Source organism: Ursus americanus, chromosome 18 (genome assembly GCF_024610735.1).
Source record: "Ursus americanus isolate L20-20 chromosome 18, mUrsAme1.1.p, whole genome shotgun sequence".
Taxonomy (NCBI): Eukaryota; Metazoa; Chordata; class Mammalia; order Carnivora; family Ursidae; genus Ursus; species Ursus americanus.
In genome coordinates, this window is record NC_142144.1 from 5,025,544 (window position 1) to 5,039,959 (window position 14,416).

At 55.3% G+C, this 14,416-nt stretch overlaps 1 protein-coding gene across 10 annotated transcripts in view; it reads right to left on the reverse strand.

The window, feature by feature from the left end:
* Positions 1-14,416, reverse strand: part of PRRC2B (proline rich coiled-coil 2B) — an 87,781-nt gene that overhangs the window by 47,059 nt on the left and 26,306 nt on the right. For 9 of the 10 annotated variants that reach the window (XM_045771272.2, XM_087869244.1, XM_045771275.2 and 6 more), the window contains exons 2-7: positions 13,159-13,328; positions 12,215-12,392; positions 9,117-9,219; positions 6,489-6,561; positions 2,476-2,619; positions 257-498 (exon numbers count right to left, since the gene is read on the reverse strand). In XM_045771272.2, the coding sequence (XP_045627228.2) occupies positions 257-498; positions 2,476-2,619; positions 6,489-6,561; positions 9,117-9,219; positions 12,215-12,392; positions 13,159-13,273 (855 nt within the window). In that variant the 5' untranslated portion in view covers positions 13,274-13,328. Of the gene's footprint in view, positions 1-256; positions 499-2,475; positions 2,620-6,488; positions 6,562-9,116; positions 9,220-12,214; positions 12,393-13,158; positions 13,329-14,416 lie in introns of those variants that run through there. The other variant, XM_045771276.2, reaches the window with a different exon arrangement.

A 14,416-nucleotide genomic window follows, 5' to 3' on the forward strand; every position in this document is an offset into this window, starting at 1 on the left:
CCTGCCTCTCCTTTTTCTAAAGAACCAAGGCTAAAATAATATCCACATCACCAGGGAAAGAAGCCGAAGACCCTTAAGATTTGAAAAGGGGGAGAGAAAAATGCAGAAGTAATGGAAACTTCCAAGGTAGGGCATATCAGGGCAAAGACACTGGGAGGAGAACCGAGGTGGACATTCAACCACTTAGAGGAAGTTCTGCTGGACACGAGCAATCCAACTTCATGGGAAAAAAAAAACGCATACTCTGAGAACTTACAAAAGCAGGAAGCATGTCATGGTATGTAGGTGGGTGGTATACATTTCCCATGAACTGTGAAGCCCCTTTGCGGACAGGCTGAGCCGGGCGGAGAGAGGGGTCCTTAGAATCGCTGGTACATGCCGAGGAGGGGGCTCCGTCTCCCGCACTCGAGTTCCTGCTGCCCAGCTCAGTTGGGGAGGCGCTCAGAGACGTGGCAGAAATTATGTTTCGCCCACCGCCCTCCCTCCAGCTTGTCACATCTGGAAATTGAAAGGGGGCAAAAGGGGAGAGGAAAGAGGAGGGGGGAGGAGGGATTGTGTGAGGTTCTGAAGGTCAAGGGACCCCCTCATTCACCAAAAACAAAAACAAAAACCCAAGAGTGAAGAGTCGAGTCAAGTGGTCGAATCTGTCGGGGAAGGTGGAGGGCAGACCTGGCCCCTGAGTAGGAACTTGCTGTGGGAAGTCTGGTGTAAGAGAGATACAAAACAAGGTCCGCTCACAGAGAAGGCGAGTGTAAACAAGACATGGTCTTCGTTAATTAACAGAAACCACACGTACCCACAGAACTAACATGAAGAAATCAGGACAGCCTCGATGAAAACAGCCCGGGGTTAACTTCTCGCACAAACACTGACCCATCAGGATCAGCACCAGGCTGGGTGCTGGGCTTTACATCAAAACCGGAGTAAGTCCCAGGGGGTCCGGCCGGCTCAGTCGGTAGAGCATATGACTCCTGATCTGGGGGCTGTGAGTCTGAGCCCCGTGTTGGGGGCAGAGATGACTTAGAAATAAAACTTTGAAAACTGGTGTTTAAGTCCTGACGTGTTGCAACTCTGTTTCGCAGGGACCGCTCTGGTCAGAGATTCTGCAGTTCATGAGGTAAAGCAGAGCCCCCCTCCCTCTAAGTCGGAGTGCGGAAGGGTCTGGGTCTGTGGCCCTACCCACCAGGCCTTCACCCCCACTTGTTCCTGCCCCAGCTCAGGGGGTTCTCCTGCGGGTCACAGACTAAAACCTGCCAACCTATCTACCTTTTCAAGATGATGTTTCCCACTGTCAAGTTTAACACGATCTGGGGGGATTAGAGGTCAACGAGAAATCAGATGAGCCCGCCCCTTCTCGGTCAATGTTTGGTTAGGAGTTGAAGCATGAGTCCCTGAGTACGTGACCGCTAAGAGAAAGAGACACAGCACAGGAGCCACAAAACCAGGGTCAGCTCCCAGCCATTCAACCACCCTGACTGCAATCTTGGGCGAGTGCTACGGTCACCACTCTGGCCACACACCGGCTTCATCTTCTCAAATGAAAAGATAGAACTGAGCCCAGAAGCTTCTTCTGGTTCTAAATTTCTGTAGTCCTATGAAGCAGCTGATTTTAATCCCAGAAAGCTACGATGCTTGGTTTGAGGAATCTGGTTGCATTACTTGGAGCAGACAACATCACCCAGCATAGGCCACTGGAAGGTAGTATGCGCCACTGAGTCACCTCGAGATCGTTTCATTTACAGGTTATCAGTTCTGACACTGAGAAACCTTACGGATTAATTACGACAAGTGGACAGAAGTCCCTCATGTTTCGAGACCTAATCAAGGCTTCCCTTTCCCCACCCACCCCCAAACAAACAAACAAAAAGACAAGAACTATTTCACAATCCCTGGTCAGAACAGATGGAAAATCTCATTCCCAAACAAAATCTTCATCTCTAACCACTCAAGGCCGTTAAGCACTGCTATATAATCCTGTCACTCCTTGGCCAGACCCCAGATGAGGGAGACGAGTTCTAGGCCAGCAGCACATAATCCCCAGGGGAGCATGCTAAAACTCAGAGATTCCGATTTGGCTGGGGACGGCCGAGGGCTAGGATTTGACTAGGGTTAGGCACCACTGGCTTAGAAAACAGGCTCCAGAATCGGGGACGAAGTGGACGGGCCCCGGGTCTGTCTTTGCCGCGAGCACCCGAGCACAGCAGAACGAATGCGGTGACAGTGGGGGAAGCAGATGGGCCCAGCTCACCCCAAAAGACAAGAAAGGAGGAGTGACCTGCAGACCAGCCTGGAGAGAAGTCCCACAGAGGCAGGGGACAGGTACAGGGTCAGAAAGCACGCTTTCCGGGCAGAGCCTGGGGCCCGGGAGCACCAGCTCGCTGAGAGCACTCGTGCTTCTAAGAGGCAGGAAGGCAGAAAGAGGAGGGCAGTCCGCTGCTCCCACACGTGCCCAGTTGGAGACCGCAGTGCACTTACTCTGAGGGCGGAGGCTTGGTCCTGGCCCATACGACAGATCGAAGACGCCCCTTTCCTTGCCAGCCTTGTCCTGCCCTCCAGCTGCTTTCAGCGTCGGAAACTCCTCGGGAGAGAAGGATAACAGTCGGCTTGAGCCCCTTAAACCTGCCGAGAAAAGCAGAGGACTCGGTGAGGGGCACTGAGAGGGGCACCAAGGGCTGTGGGCCTCAGCAGCCCCGCGGGTCAGAAGCCACGGCGCCTGGAGCAGGCTCCTGCTACCTGTGCCGTCTGCTCGGGCGCCGGGCGCTCCCTGTGGAACAAGCAGAGTCGGACGCGGACGGCCGGCCTGCAGGGGCTGACACAGGGCAGGGGAGAGCACGGCACCGCCGCTCCAGCCCAGACCCTTCCCCACTCCTAGAAAAGGGCAGTAGAGTCTTCAGGGAAATCAGCCGAAGGAGGTCAACCACTTTGTGTGGACGTAAAGCCAACAGAAGGCACCCCCACACACACACCCCCCGCCTCCCCAAGGCCTCCACCCCAGATTCACCCACGTGAGCCATAAACATTTCACTCCCACAATCCTGGGATCTCTTCCTTCCTCTGCTCTCCCATCCGCTCCCCAATGCTACAGGCGCCTCGGAGAGGAAACTCTTCTTGAACGTTAGGGGAGCCCCCCCAGCACTCAGCACCAGGAGCCTGCAATCATCTTTTAGAAGAAGGGCTAATAGGAAATGGCGCATTTTAGGGTCCAGAGTGGGATCTGATGCTTTTATCTGGACCAAATGCCCAGCAGCATATAAACTTAACAGTTACAGCACACGACACAACGTCCAACTGTGCTATGCCCTGCTCCCTACACGACAAAGTCAAACATCCCCCCCAGGTATTCTCAGCACCACTGAGCCACGGACCGGTGAACTACGGAGGACTTGGCCAGAAACGTGCAGCTGGGACTAGTGCAGACGCGCAAGGCGGCGATTCATTCACCGCCCCGCTCAGTGAAGAGGTCCAGGGTCAAATAAACCTGCCAGGGTGACAACCCGACACATTCTTCGCTGATGTCTAACCTGAGAGACAATCTCCACGTGTCACAAAGGGGCTCTGCTGCTCTGTGAAGGGGGACGTCGACTCAGAGTCACTCGGGCACATTAAAAAACCATTGGCAAGGATGAAATATGAAAGTCGTGCTTTAAAAATACGGATCTGAAGCTTAAAAACAAACACTCGGTCCTTTTTTCTGCCTCAGCAGTCAAGGTCTTACTCTACGCGTGAATTAAACTTAGCCTCCAAGGATAAGACAGATAACAGGAAGAACTCAAAGCCTCAAACCAAAGCAGCAGCATTCCTTAAGGGGCACTGCTCAGGGGGTTCACCTCCAATCCCGTGCCACGTGTCCCCTGCGTGAGAATCTGAGGCGGGAACATCAGGCGCTTCTAAGGTCCTGGGTGGAGCCATCAGTGGCGGTGCCACCGCCGCACCAGAGCCCACGAGCCATGAGCCGCAAGCCTCTGGCGTCCACCTGCACCAGTCAGGCCCCCCGGGGCTGATGCAGGAGAAACAGGCCCAACGACCCCCTTCCACACGGAGATCTATCGAGTCAGGAAGAGCCCTTCCGAAGTGCAGAGCCAGAACAGGTCTGTGGGCCACACTGCCAAGTGCCCACAGCCCCGACGGCACCACCGGCCTGTGACCGCAGCACCCCAGCCCCCGCCTGGGCCCAGGACGCGTCTGTCCCTCCTCCTGGGCGCCTGGGTTCTGCTGCCTCCAAGAAGAGCAATCGGACATTCACAGAGGATTTTGTCATGTTTTGGAATTATTTTCTTAATCACATCTTATTTTTTATAGGAAACAGAATCACAAGGTTCAAAAGTAAGAAGCCGTAGAAAGGTACAAATGGACATCACCCCCCCCACACGTCCCCCCCCCCTTCCGACGCCCCCAGAAAACGGGCTTCCAGTCCCATTCCCTCCCTTCCTTGGATGCTCCCTTCCGGAGACTCTGCTCTAATACGTGTCCACGTTTTAGAAGCTTATTTTCCCTCAGCTCAATCTTCTTTTCTGGAATAGCAGTAACACACTGTACGTACTGCTCTGCACGGTTTTTCATTTAAGCATGTATCACACATCCTAGGGATCTTGCCAGATCCACGTAAAAATGCTTTTTTTCTTATAGGCAAGTAGTATTTCATTAAAAGCACCAAAGCACCAAAATCTGATGGACATTTCAAGTGATTATTTCCAATCTTTTGCTATTACGATGTTGCAAGGAGTATCCTGTATCTGTCATTTCTCACACGGGCAGGTTTCACTCCAGGGGGCTTTCCACACAGCGGAACTGCTGGGTCAAAGGCTGTGTGTTGTATGTGGATGGGCAGGGCCAAGCTGCCCTCCACAGGGGTTCTGCCAACTTACACTAGGATTTTTTCAACCTCTGTAGGTTGTTTTTTTATTTTTTTAAGATTTTATTTGACAGAGAGCGTGCACACAAGCAGGGGGAGCAGCAGGCAGAGGGAGAGGAAGAAGCAGGCTCCCCACTGATGAGGGGGTCCTACGGGGCCTTGACCCCAGGACCCCGGGATCAGGACCTGAGCCGAAGGCAGGCACTCCACCGACTGAGCCACCCAGGTGCCCCCGTGGTTCTTTTTAAATACAAATGAATATATTTGATTTACTTCAAAACAAGTTCTAGCCTTATAGAATAAAGGCTTTAGAAAGCAAAGAACACCATGAAAACAACTAGTGAGTGCTCTTTATAAAGACTCTTTAAAGACCTAACCGTAGGGCACTGCGATGCTTGTCGCAGCCCCCCACCCCACCCCCCTGTCAGCCCGGAGCCCAGAGAGTCCGGAAAGCTCCCCTTCAGACGGGCAGATGCAGGCCAAGCTCCCCTGCCCTGAGCTGCTCTGGAGGAGCTGGAGCCTGACAGCACTTGGCACGCTGCTGACGGATGCGTCATTCTCCACCAGAGACTGAGCACCCGGCCTCCAGCCACGCAGTGATTCCCACCCAGAAGGGGCACGTGCGCCGGGCAAGCGGGGGAGGGCTCGGGGCAGGCAGGACGTTCGCTGTTTTTCTACACAAGCTACAGAAGGTCGCTGGCAAAGCCTCGGCTGTCGGGCACAGAAGGCCCAGGGGGGCAAAGGGCGCACAACGCAGCCAGTGCTCTTTGCAGAAGGAGGAGCGATCACGGACTCCCACCCCCACCAGCAGCCCTCTCCCGGCAGCGCGAAGGCATCGTGCTGTCTGGTCTGCACAGGGTGCTAGAAATACTTGAGCTAACAGTGACAAATCAGGGGGACTCGTGTAGCAAAATCTGGATTTTTGGCTTCTCTCAAAAGCATCCGCTAAGCCTGGGGCCACGTTCTCGGAGAGTTCCTGCCGCTGGTGGTGGGGAGTCTGGTTGGCCTCTCTGCTCGAGTGCGCTCAGGCCTGCCTGGGAAGCCCTCTGGTGAGCTGCTCAGGAGTCACTGAGCACTGAGCACCTCATCCTCCTGCTCCCCTCCCCCGTATCCCTCGGCGGAGCCACCGTGGCTTCCCAGTGCTTCCCAGATCGGACACGACACAAACGGGAACAAGTACCCTGTAAGCCACGAATGCTCCGGTGCCACCGTCCAAAGAGTGAGCAGCTCAATTCCCAGGGCCGGCGTATTTATAAACCCAGGCCCGAAGCTCACGCCGCACCACCGAACACCCCCTCCTCGCAGGCCCGGGAGAGAGGGAGCAGACGCGCACTGGCAGAGCAGGTCTCCACTCCACCGGCAGCACAGCCAAGTCAGAGAGCAGCAGGGCCGGCGTCCAGCCTCCCCACACACCTCAGGAGAAACGTCTTTACTAGTAACATTCACTAAACTGAAGAGCCGACAAGCTTTGCGGAGTCAGCGCTCCCACCCCTGGGGCAGAGGGAAAGGCTCCACAGAACAGCTCGCTCAGGTGAGAGATTCCACAAAGCTTTAGGCCAAGGGCTGCCAAGACCAGTCCAGAAAAGGTACTCGTCCCTCCCCCACACCCAGCCCAACACCACCCGCCCACACTTACCACCTTCGTGTCCTGCTGGCTTTCCATTCAGCTGTGCCCATGACTTTGGTCCACCTGGCACTGAATTTGTGTTCTGAAAGAAGGAAGGACACGAGAATGGAGCCGGCCCCATCGGCCTGCTCTCCGCCCAGCTTCCCTGAGCGTCAGGAGCTGCAGGGCCCGCAGCACAGGTGAGGGGCAGGATGGAGGGGACGGCAGGCTCACGCAGCTGGACCCACAGCAAAGCCAGGACTCAAGCCCACGTCCCCTTCAGGCTGCACTCCAGAACATTCTGTCAGGTCGCCTCTTGTGCCCACACAGAGCTACCGTGCCTTGCTCTAGAGATAAAGACCAGACCCCAACTCTAGCCCGTGTCTCAAAAACCGTGTGCCACTGCTAACAGACAAGCACCGGCATGGGCAAGCGGGCATGCCCGATCTTTCGCTGGCTGGGCCACTCCCCCACTTTCCGTAATTACTGTCCTTCTACAAGGCACAATTACTCAACTGAGGCCTTCCTCCTCGCTGATCTGGACTCGCCTGGCTCGCACGCGATCCGAGGAGCTAACTGTGCTGAAGGCTCACTGCAGGCGAGGCGTCATGCCAGGCACACCGCACCTGAGCAAATCCTCCCACACCCTGGGAAGGTTCTAGTCGTATCCCAACTGAGGCTCAGAAAGGACTGACTAGTCCCAATTAGGAAAGCAGGACCAGGACTCGTCCCCGCTCAGCCTGTGTTCCAAGCCGCGTCGAGTCTCCGGCCAACGAGCCCACCTGCCTTTTCCTGACAACATTCAACCTAGCAGCCTTCCCCCTCCAACGGAAGGTAAAAATGCACGAAACAAAGCTGGCGCAGCGTGACACCTGGGCATTTCCCGGGTCAGACCTCACATCACATAAGTACCCTTCCCGTCCAGCCCTGCCACCGGCACCACCACACTCAGGGCGGGCGGCTCTCGCATTTCGTGCAGAGCTGGCTAGGTCTCACAATCCACTATCGGGAGTTGCCCTGAGTGCCCTGGGACGGCAGAGCCGCTGGGACTGGCCAGTCCCTCGGGCAGCACAGGGGCACCGGGCCCCCGTATCCCACAGCCTCCCACTCGGGGTCTGCAGCCAGTGCCCTGGTGCCCCTGCCCTCGCCCACCAAAGGCACCAAACGGGAAGGGAAGGACTCCAGGGCCAAGAAGTGGTATTAACGCTGCCGTCAGAGTTCCTGGCGTGCCTGTAACAAGAGCGGAAGCGCTGTTGTGCCTCCGAGGCTAGGCTTTAGAGGCTGGGAAACACCGGGGGACCCTTCTCACTGCCACCCGGTGGGAAGACGCGAGCCCTGGGCAGAGTGACCAGCATGCTGGCTGATGGGGCTCTGACCCTCAGCAGCTCTTCTCAACAGATGCTAGGACCACGCCAGGCCCCGACCCAGACTCTGCAGTACCGGGGGACGCGCACAGACCCATTTCTAACAGCTCCTAAGGTAAGTGTGACGTACAGCAAGGACTGCAAAACCAAGGCTCCCCCAGTCTCTTAGCTTCCAACTTCAGGAGAAAGACCCAAACCCAACTCTGCTCTGGGACCGGGTGCCAGGCACTAGTGCATTCAAGCCAAACACACGGACCTTCGCAGGAACACGGACTTCTTTTACCTTTTCCTTTAATTTCAAAAGCACAGTTCAGCGTTGGGTGGGGGAGGGTGCCCTTCCGGCAAAGCCATACCCTCTCCCCAGTGGTTGGGGGTGGCATCTCAGACCTTCTGTTGCCCAGGGAGCAATACAAAACGAAAATACAGTAGTGCAGGCTGTTTTCCAGAGAGCTGTTGAATGCTAGGCATCTGTCTACACGTCCTGGGGTCGTCTAAAAGGTCTGCAGACGTCTCATCTGGATTTCTAGCTACCAGCTAAGTGTATCCTCCTGCTGATCCATGAAACCCACAGACAGACCCCGATGGACTGAGTACATTATGAGCCCCTGCTTCATTAAAGCCCGACTTTCTGTTTAGGGAAACACTACCTACCTACCTACTATCTACCTACCTAACTTCTACTTTTAAGATTTTATTTTTTTAAGTAATCTCCATACCCAACACGGGACTTGAACTCACCACCCCAAGATCAAGAGTCGCATGCTCCACTGACTAAGCCAGCCAGGCACCCCCGGGGAGAACACTTCAAACGCATCAACAAATAAAGGGTCATACGTTAGTATTTCCCGAAGCGTGTTCTTAGAGACACTAGTTTTTGAAGACGTTCAGGGAGACAGGTTTCCTAGAACAGATGGGCTCAGGGAATGCCGTCCACTACGTCTTCCAGAGTCACAGCACACACGGGCACACTAGAGACACTGACGAGAGGTCTGACAGTTAAGGAACTTAATTTTGTTTTTCAACTCACCTGACCCCCGAACCTTCCTGTGACCTAACCGGTCCCTATGGAGCACAACCGGGGGACCCTGATCTGGCCTGTAGCTCACCCCAGTGACCTCGCTTCAAGGTAAATCACCAGGAAGCAAATCAGGTGTCCGTACTCTATTCAAGGTCTGGGGTCTTTCTCCAAATCTGCAGATCCAAGTCCCTCACGGGAACCATGACAGTGTCCATGCTCCCGCCCCACGGCCCCCCCGCCAGGCTTGCCTCTGGGAGCGGGTCACGCAGCACCTACCTCCTGGCTGCTCGACTGTGTCGGCTTCTGTAAGCTGGAGACAGGCCTCTGCAAACCCGGCTGCGGCAGCGACTCCGGCGGCGGAGAGCCCGTCGCACTGGAACTGGACAAGGCAGGGGGCACGGGGGTCAGACAGGCGTGGATGTGCGTGCGCCCCTCCGTGCCTCCTGGAGCCTCGGCGGCAGCACATCAGCCCCCCGGCAGACTCTCACGGCGCAGAGCCCACAAGAAGCTAGGCCCCCTCCGAGGCCTACCCGCTGCCGTCTGCTGGGCAGGACAGTCCTTGGCCCCCGACAGAGCTGCTCCTGCACAACCTGGCAGCTCACCGTAAGCAAGTGCTGGAGGAGCTGCCAACAGGGAAACTGAGTCAGCACTGGGAAGGGGCTCGGAGCCCCGGACTCCTGACCAAGAGCTTGCGGCAGTGCAGGGGGCTGATGGCTTCGAGATGTGATTTTTCTCTTGGCTTATAAAAGAAATATGTGCCCAGAGTAAAAATAAATTTATAAATATATATAACACAGAATTTGTCACGATCTCGTCCTCCAGAGAGAAACGCCAAGCAGATTTTGCTATATATGTTAACATAGTATTTTTTTAACATGAGTGGGATAACACCACACATATAATTCGTAACTTGTTTTGTACTTAACGTATCTAACGTGCTTTTGGGACAGCACACGGATCTACCTCTTTGTTTTAGAGACACCGTACAACTGGATGGGTCCCAATCCTCAATTGTTTCTCCCATTATTGGCAAAACTGCAATGAGCACTTTTTTATACATGTCTTTGTGCACTTTCGTGTTATTCAGTAATCTAAGTTCTTAGACGTGGAGCTGCTGGTTTTGAAGTTTACAAGGTATGGCCCAAGTGCCCTCCAAAGACGACCCTGTCAGCTGATCCGCACTCCACGAGCAACAAGAGGCTGTGAGGAAGACATCTGCTCGGCAGAGCCTTCCGGTCACTTATTCCGTCCAACAAGACCCAAGGAGGGGAGCAGTCTGCTCGGCCAGTCTCCCCCAATGCCAGGGGCTCACCAGTAAGCTGAAGCCAAACGCTACACACACACACACACACGCACACACACGCGCGTGCTTCCAGGGTTGACATGACCCAAGGAACCCAGCGTGCAGCCTTACTACAAAATGAAGGCCACTGATCTCCTCTCACTTCACCTTCTACCTACAACAGAAGCTTCTAGAAGCTTCTAGACAGTGACATTTTTGTGTTCTCCAAACTTAAGCATGGAGTCCCAGCAGTGGTGGCCCTCACCCCGTCACCTCCCTGATACCCCAAGGAAGGACGTGGCCCGGTGGAACAGAGGACCAGCATCTGGGGTCCGCTGCCTCATCCGGTGCTCCGTCTCGACCTTCCCCTGGCTGACTGCTTCAGCACAACCGGTCTCATTCAGATCCCCTGGCCCTTTCTGGGCCAATGACAGCAGGACCCCACATAAGGAGGGAGGGAGGACTTGTCCTCTCTCTCTGGAACTTCTGGTGGCAGAGGCATTTCAACGCTTGCGGTGAAATAAATGCACAACACATCCGCGTCATTACTGAGTCTGTAGCATCTACCGTCTGAGCAGAATGACGACAACGGCACCTGACCGGTGTCAGCTCGTCTACTTCCTACAACCACCCAGGTATTACAGCTACTTCCCAGGAGCTCACAAATCGAACAGTTCTCCGGGTTCCAGAAAACTAGTAGGAAGTAGCCTGGCTGATCCTCAAAGTCAAGCCTTACCATCAACCTGCATGACCCTGTAGAAACAAACTGTTAGGAAATTTTTAAGAACAGCTTTTCAGACTCTATTTTGGTTATGACTCCCTTATGCTCATCTGACTGCATTATGCGCTCACTCTACATCCTGTCTGAAGTAACTGCAGGAAAGTTATACAGAAGCCGCCACGGCCGGGCCGCTCAGCCGGTTAAGCATCCAACTCTTGGATCTCAAGGTCGTGAGATCGAGCCCTGCGTCTGGCTCTGCGCTGAGCATGGAGCCTGCTTAAGAGTCTCTCTCTCCCTCTGCCTCTCCTCCCCCCCCCCACCCCCGCGCTCACACACACGCTCCCGCTCTCTACAGAATAGCTGCCATGGCCATTTCCAGTGAGAGAAAAGGACACGGGTTGGCAGGCTGCACTCTAGGTCACTTTTACTCTCTGGATCCCGAGAAGAGATCGAGGGCAGGAAGACGCATGAGACCAGACTGTGCTGTTCTCACTCCCTGGCTGGCAAACCCTAGCAGCAGGTCCTGCCACCCACAGCCTTAGCAAGGTCCTGTCCCTCTCTGGTCCCCTCCCAGTACAAATCCCAAATCCCCTCTCCTGGCCACCCCGATGGCTGGCTAGCGCCCAGCAGAGGAGACTCGCAGTGGAAGGAGAGGAACACAGGCTCGGGTGGGAGGGAAGGGCCCAGGTTACGTGCCTGGGGCAGAGTTGGAACCCGCCCCACCGCGCAACGGCAGCCACAACAGTTGCTCTGTTGCCCTAATGAAGGTTTTTGTGCCAGGCCCTGGGCCTCCTAAGGCTCCTGTAAGTGCTGTGCTGGCAGTGGTGTGGGCCTACAGGGAGGCTGCATACCAACCCTGAATAATGAGGATTCTGGATTGTTCTCCTTCATAACTGGGTCTGTTTGGAGCAACTAACTGCAGCAGTCTTTGTGGCAAGCTGCTGGCCCTGAAGCTGGGAAGACGGCCTCCTCCTCACCTCAGAACCAGCACAAAAGGACTACCACCAGAATGGAGCGTTCGAGCACCTGCCCTGTCCACAGCGGCCCTTACTGGCTCAGGAACCGGCACCGAGGCATTGCATAAGCGCCTCTGGGGTGATGAGGCCCTTCCTAACAAGGCACAGGGGACACTGGTCACCGGGGACGAGGCAGCCCACAGAAGCCCTGCTGCATCAGCTCCAGAAGCTAGGAAAAACGAAGGCAGGGAGCGAGAAACCACCAAGCAGCAGGAGTCGGGGCCAGAAGCCTCCTCCGGGATCGCCCCACTTCTCCAGCTCTGCCGCCGCCTTCTATGGAAGGAAAGGGGGCCACGGCGCTCCGTGAGGCTCGGGCTTCCTGCCCACACCTGCCCCCCCCCCACCCTGCTCTCACCTCTTTGGGTCTTGCTGATCCTGCTTGTTTGCCCATCCCGTTCCGTCCTTGGGAACTATAGCGATGTTGGGGTCGTTTCCTCTGTTCTCAGACTTCAAGCTTGGCAGGTTCGCCGGTGGTGGCATGCGCCGGGCTGTGGCAACTTTCCCGAGACTCTGTAAGCCATGTCTAGGAATAACTGCGGGGGGGGGGGGGTGGACACAAACACGTCTCAGGAGCCAAGAGGCCGGTCACTCAACTGCTCTTTCAAGTTCTAAGCGATGATGACAGGCAAACAGACGCGATCGGCAGCCTGCGCGCAAACACACCAAGCAGTCGGGAAGCTGCTGCGGCCGCTTGTAAAGCCCTCCGCCGCTGCCTCGGAGCCACGGCAGCGGCTGACGTCTGCGCCGGGGCTTCCATTTTACTAGCGGGCAGGTGCAGGGAGTTTATGCCATGGGCAGGGAGCCAGGCCCAGAAACCTCCGCCCCCCACGGTAACCGCCTCTCCGCAAGCCGAGGCGGCTCCGGCCTCAGGACACAAGGGAGAGCCTCCGCCTACCCCAGGCCGGACCTGAGGAGGGTCCTCCACATTCCCCAAATCCTCCCAGGGTGTGGACAGTGTCTTCCCACCAAGTTCCAGAATGTCAGAACCACGAAGCCTGAAATGGTAACTAATGCAAATGAAATTCTAGTCTACCCATGGGGGGAACCGATCCCCGCTTCCAGGAGATAAGACAGAGGAGGACACAATCCCATGGAGGCAGAGTCAGGATATCCAGGCTCTGAAACCAGACACCAAACAGGAGCAGAGGGGCGATTCTGTGTCCCCAGATCTGCCAGGGGACCACTCCACGCCCAGAAGGCAGTGTGACCAGGCGGGGACTCCGGGTCTTTACCAACTCCTGACCTGGGGTTTCTCACCTAAGGGAAAGCACAGAGAACTGGCCTCACCCGGGTTCTTACCTGAGGATCTGACCGCGTCTACTGATTTTCCTTTATACTTATCAAACAGGCTGAGAGTCGAGTACTTGCTTTTCCCATCCTTGCCCTTGGTTATTTGCCCCAAACGATCGGACATTGCGATGAAATGTCATCTAGTAAGGAAATTTTTCTCGGCACCGCTCCCGATCTGCCTTTGAAATGTTAAAAAAAAAAAAAGAGCGTTAATCCACCCGAATCCCTCAGGGGACTGAATTCTTCAGGGATCACGGATCTCCTTGAAGACCTGAAGAAAGCCTTGGATTCTGTCCCTAGAAAAACGCCCTTACCACACACAGGCAGCTTTGCTCACATTTAAAGAGCATTTTGTTGTCAGTACCTCCCCCACTTCAGGGTGAGAAGGCCCATTCCGTCTGAACCGACCAGACCAGAGTCTACTGCTCACCAGCGACACTGAAACACAAACCTGTCCACACGAGTCCACTCGCCAAGGCAGGGACAGCTCTTCGAGACGGAAACATACATGCCCGTCACCGGCACACCCGCGTAACCTCAGAGCTCAGGCAGAGTATAGGGGAGGTTCACAGCCTGCTTACGGAAGACTGTTCACTTCAAGGATGAGCAAAACCAAATCAAAGGGAAGCAACCAAAATCAGGAAGTCTTCAGAACAGCCGGGTGTGAGCCCATCTCCAACCAAAGAACCAGCATCCAGAGAAAAACCCTCTGCTCGGGCAACACAAGCAGGGCTCTCTGGGGGTGAAGACGCAGAAGGAGCAGCAGCACCCCCAGGGAGAGACCACGCGGGGGAGGCCTGTACCGGCTCCACTGCCCCCTCCACTTAGACAATCTTTACATGACCAAGAAGGCAGCTCCTCCTCCCTGCCACTTCCCAATTTCCTCTGGGCTTCTCCAAGTCTACTAGCATGTTACTCATTCACTCAAATACTGACATGGTAGGGAACTCACCCGGGGACTGAGAGCTTCCATGTCTTTGAGCCTCTACTCAAGAGGTTCTTGGCTATAGTTTCTAAACTTGATCACGAAAAATAAACTTGTAAAAGCGACCATTACCTCCCACTGGAATTCATGTACGGGGAAGAAAGCTAAAGCACGCACCCAGACATACTGCTAACAGGTACGGCAGAGGCAACTGCAAACACATCCGCTGATAATAAAAGGCACCTGGTGGCCACAGCCGCAGGGAGGTTCGCTGTACCCTATTCTGAAGCCACGCACGCCGGAAGGAACACCCTCAGTGCTGGCAAAGCATCGCACACCCCC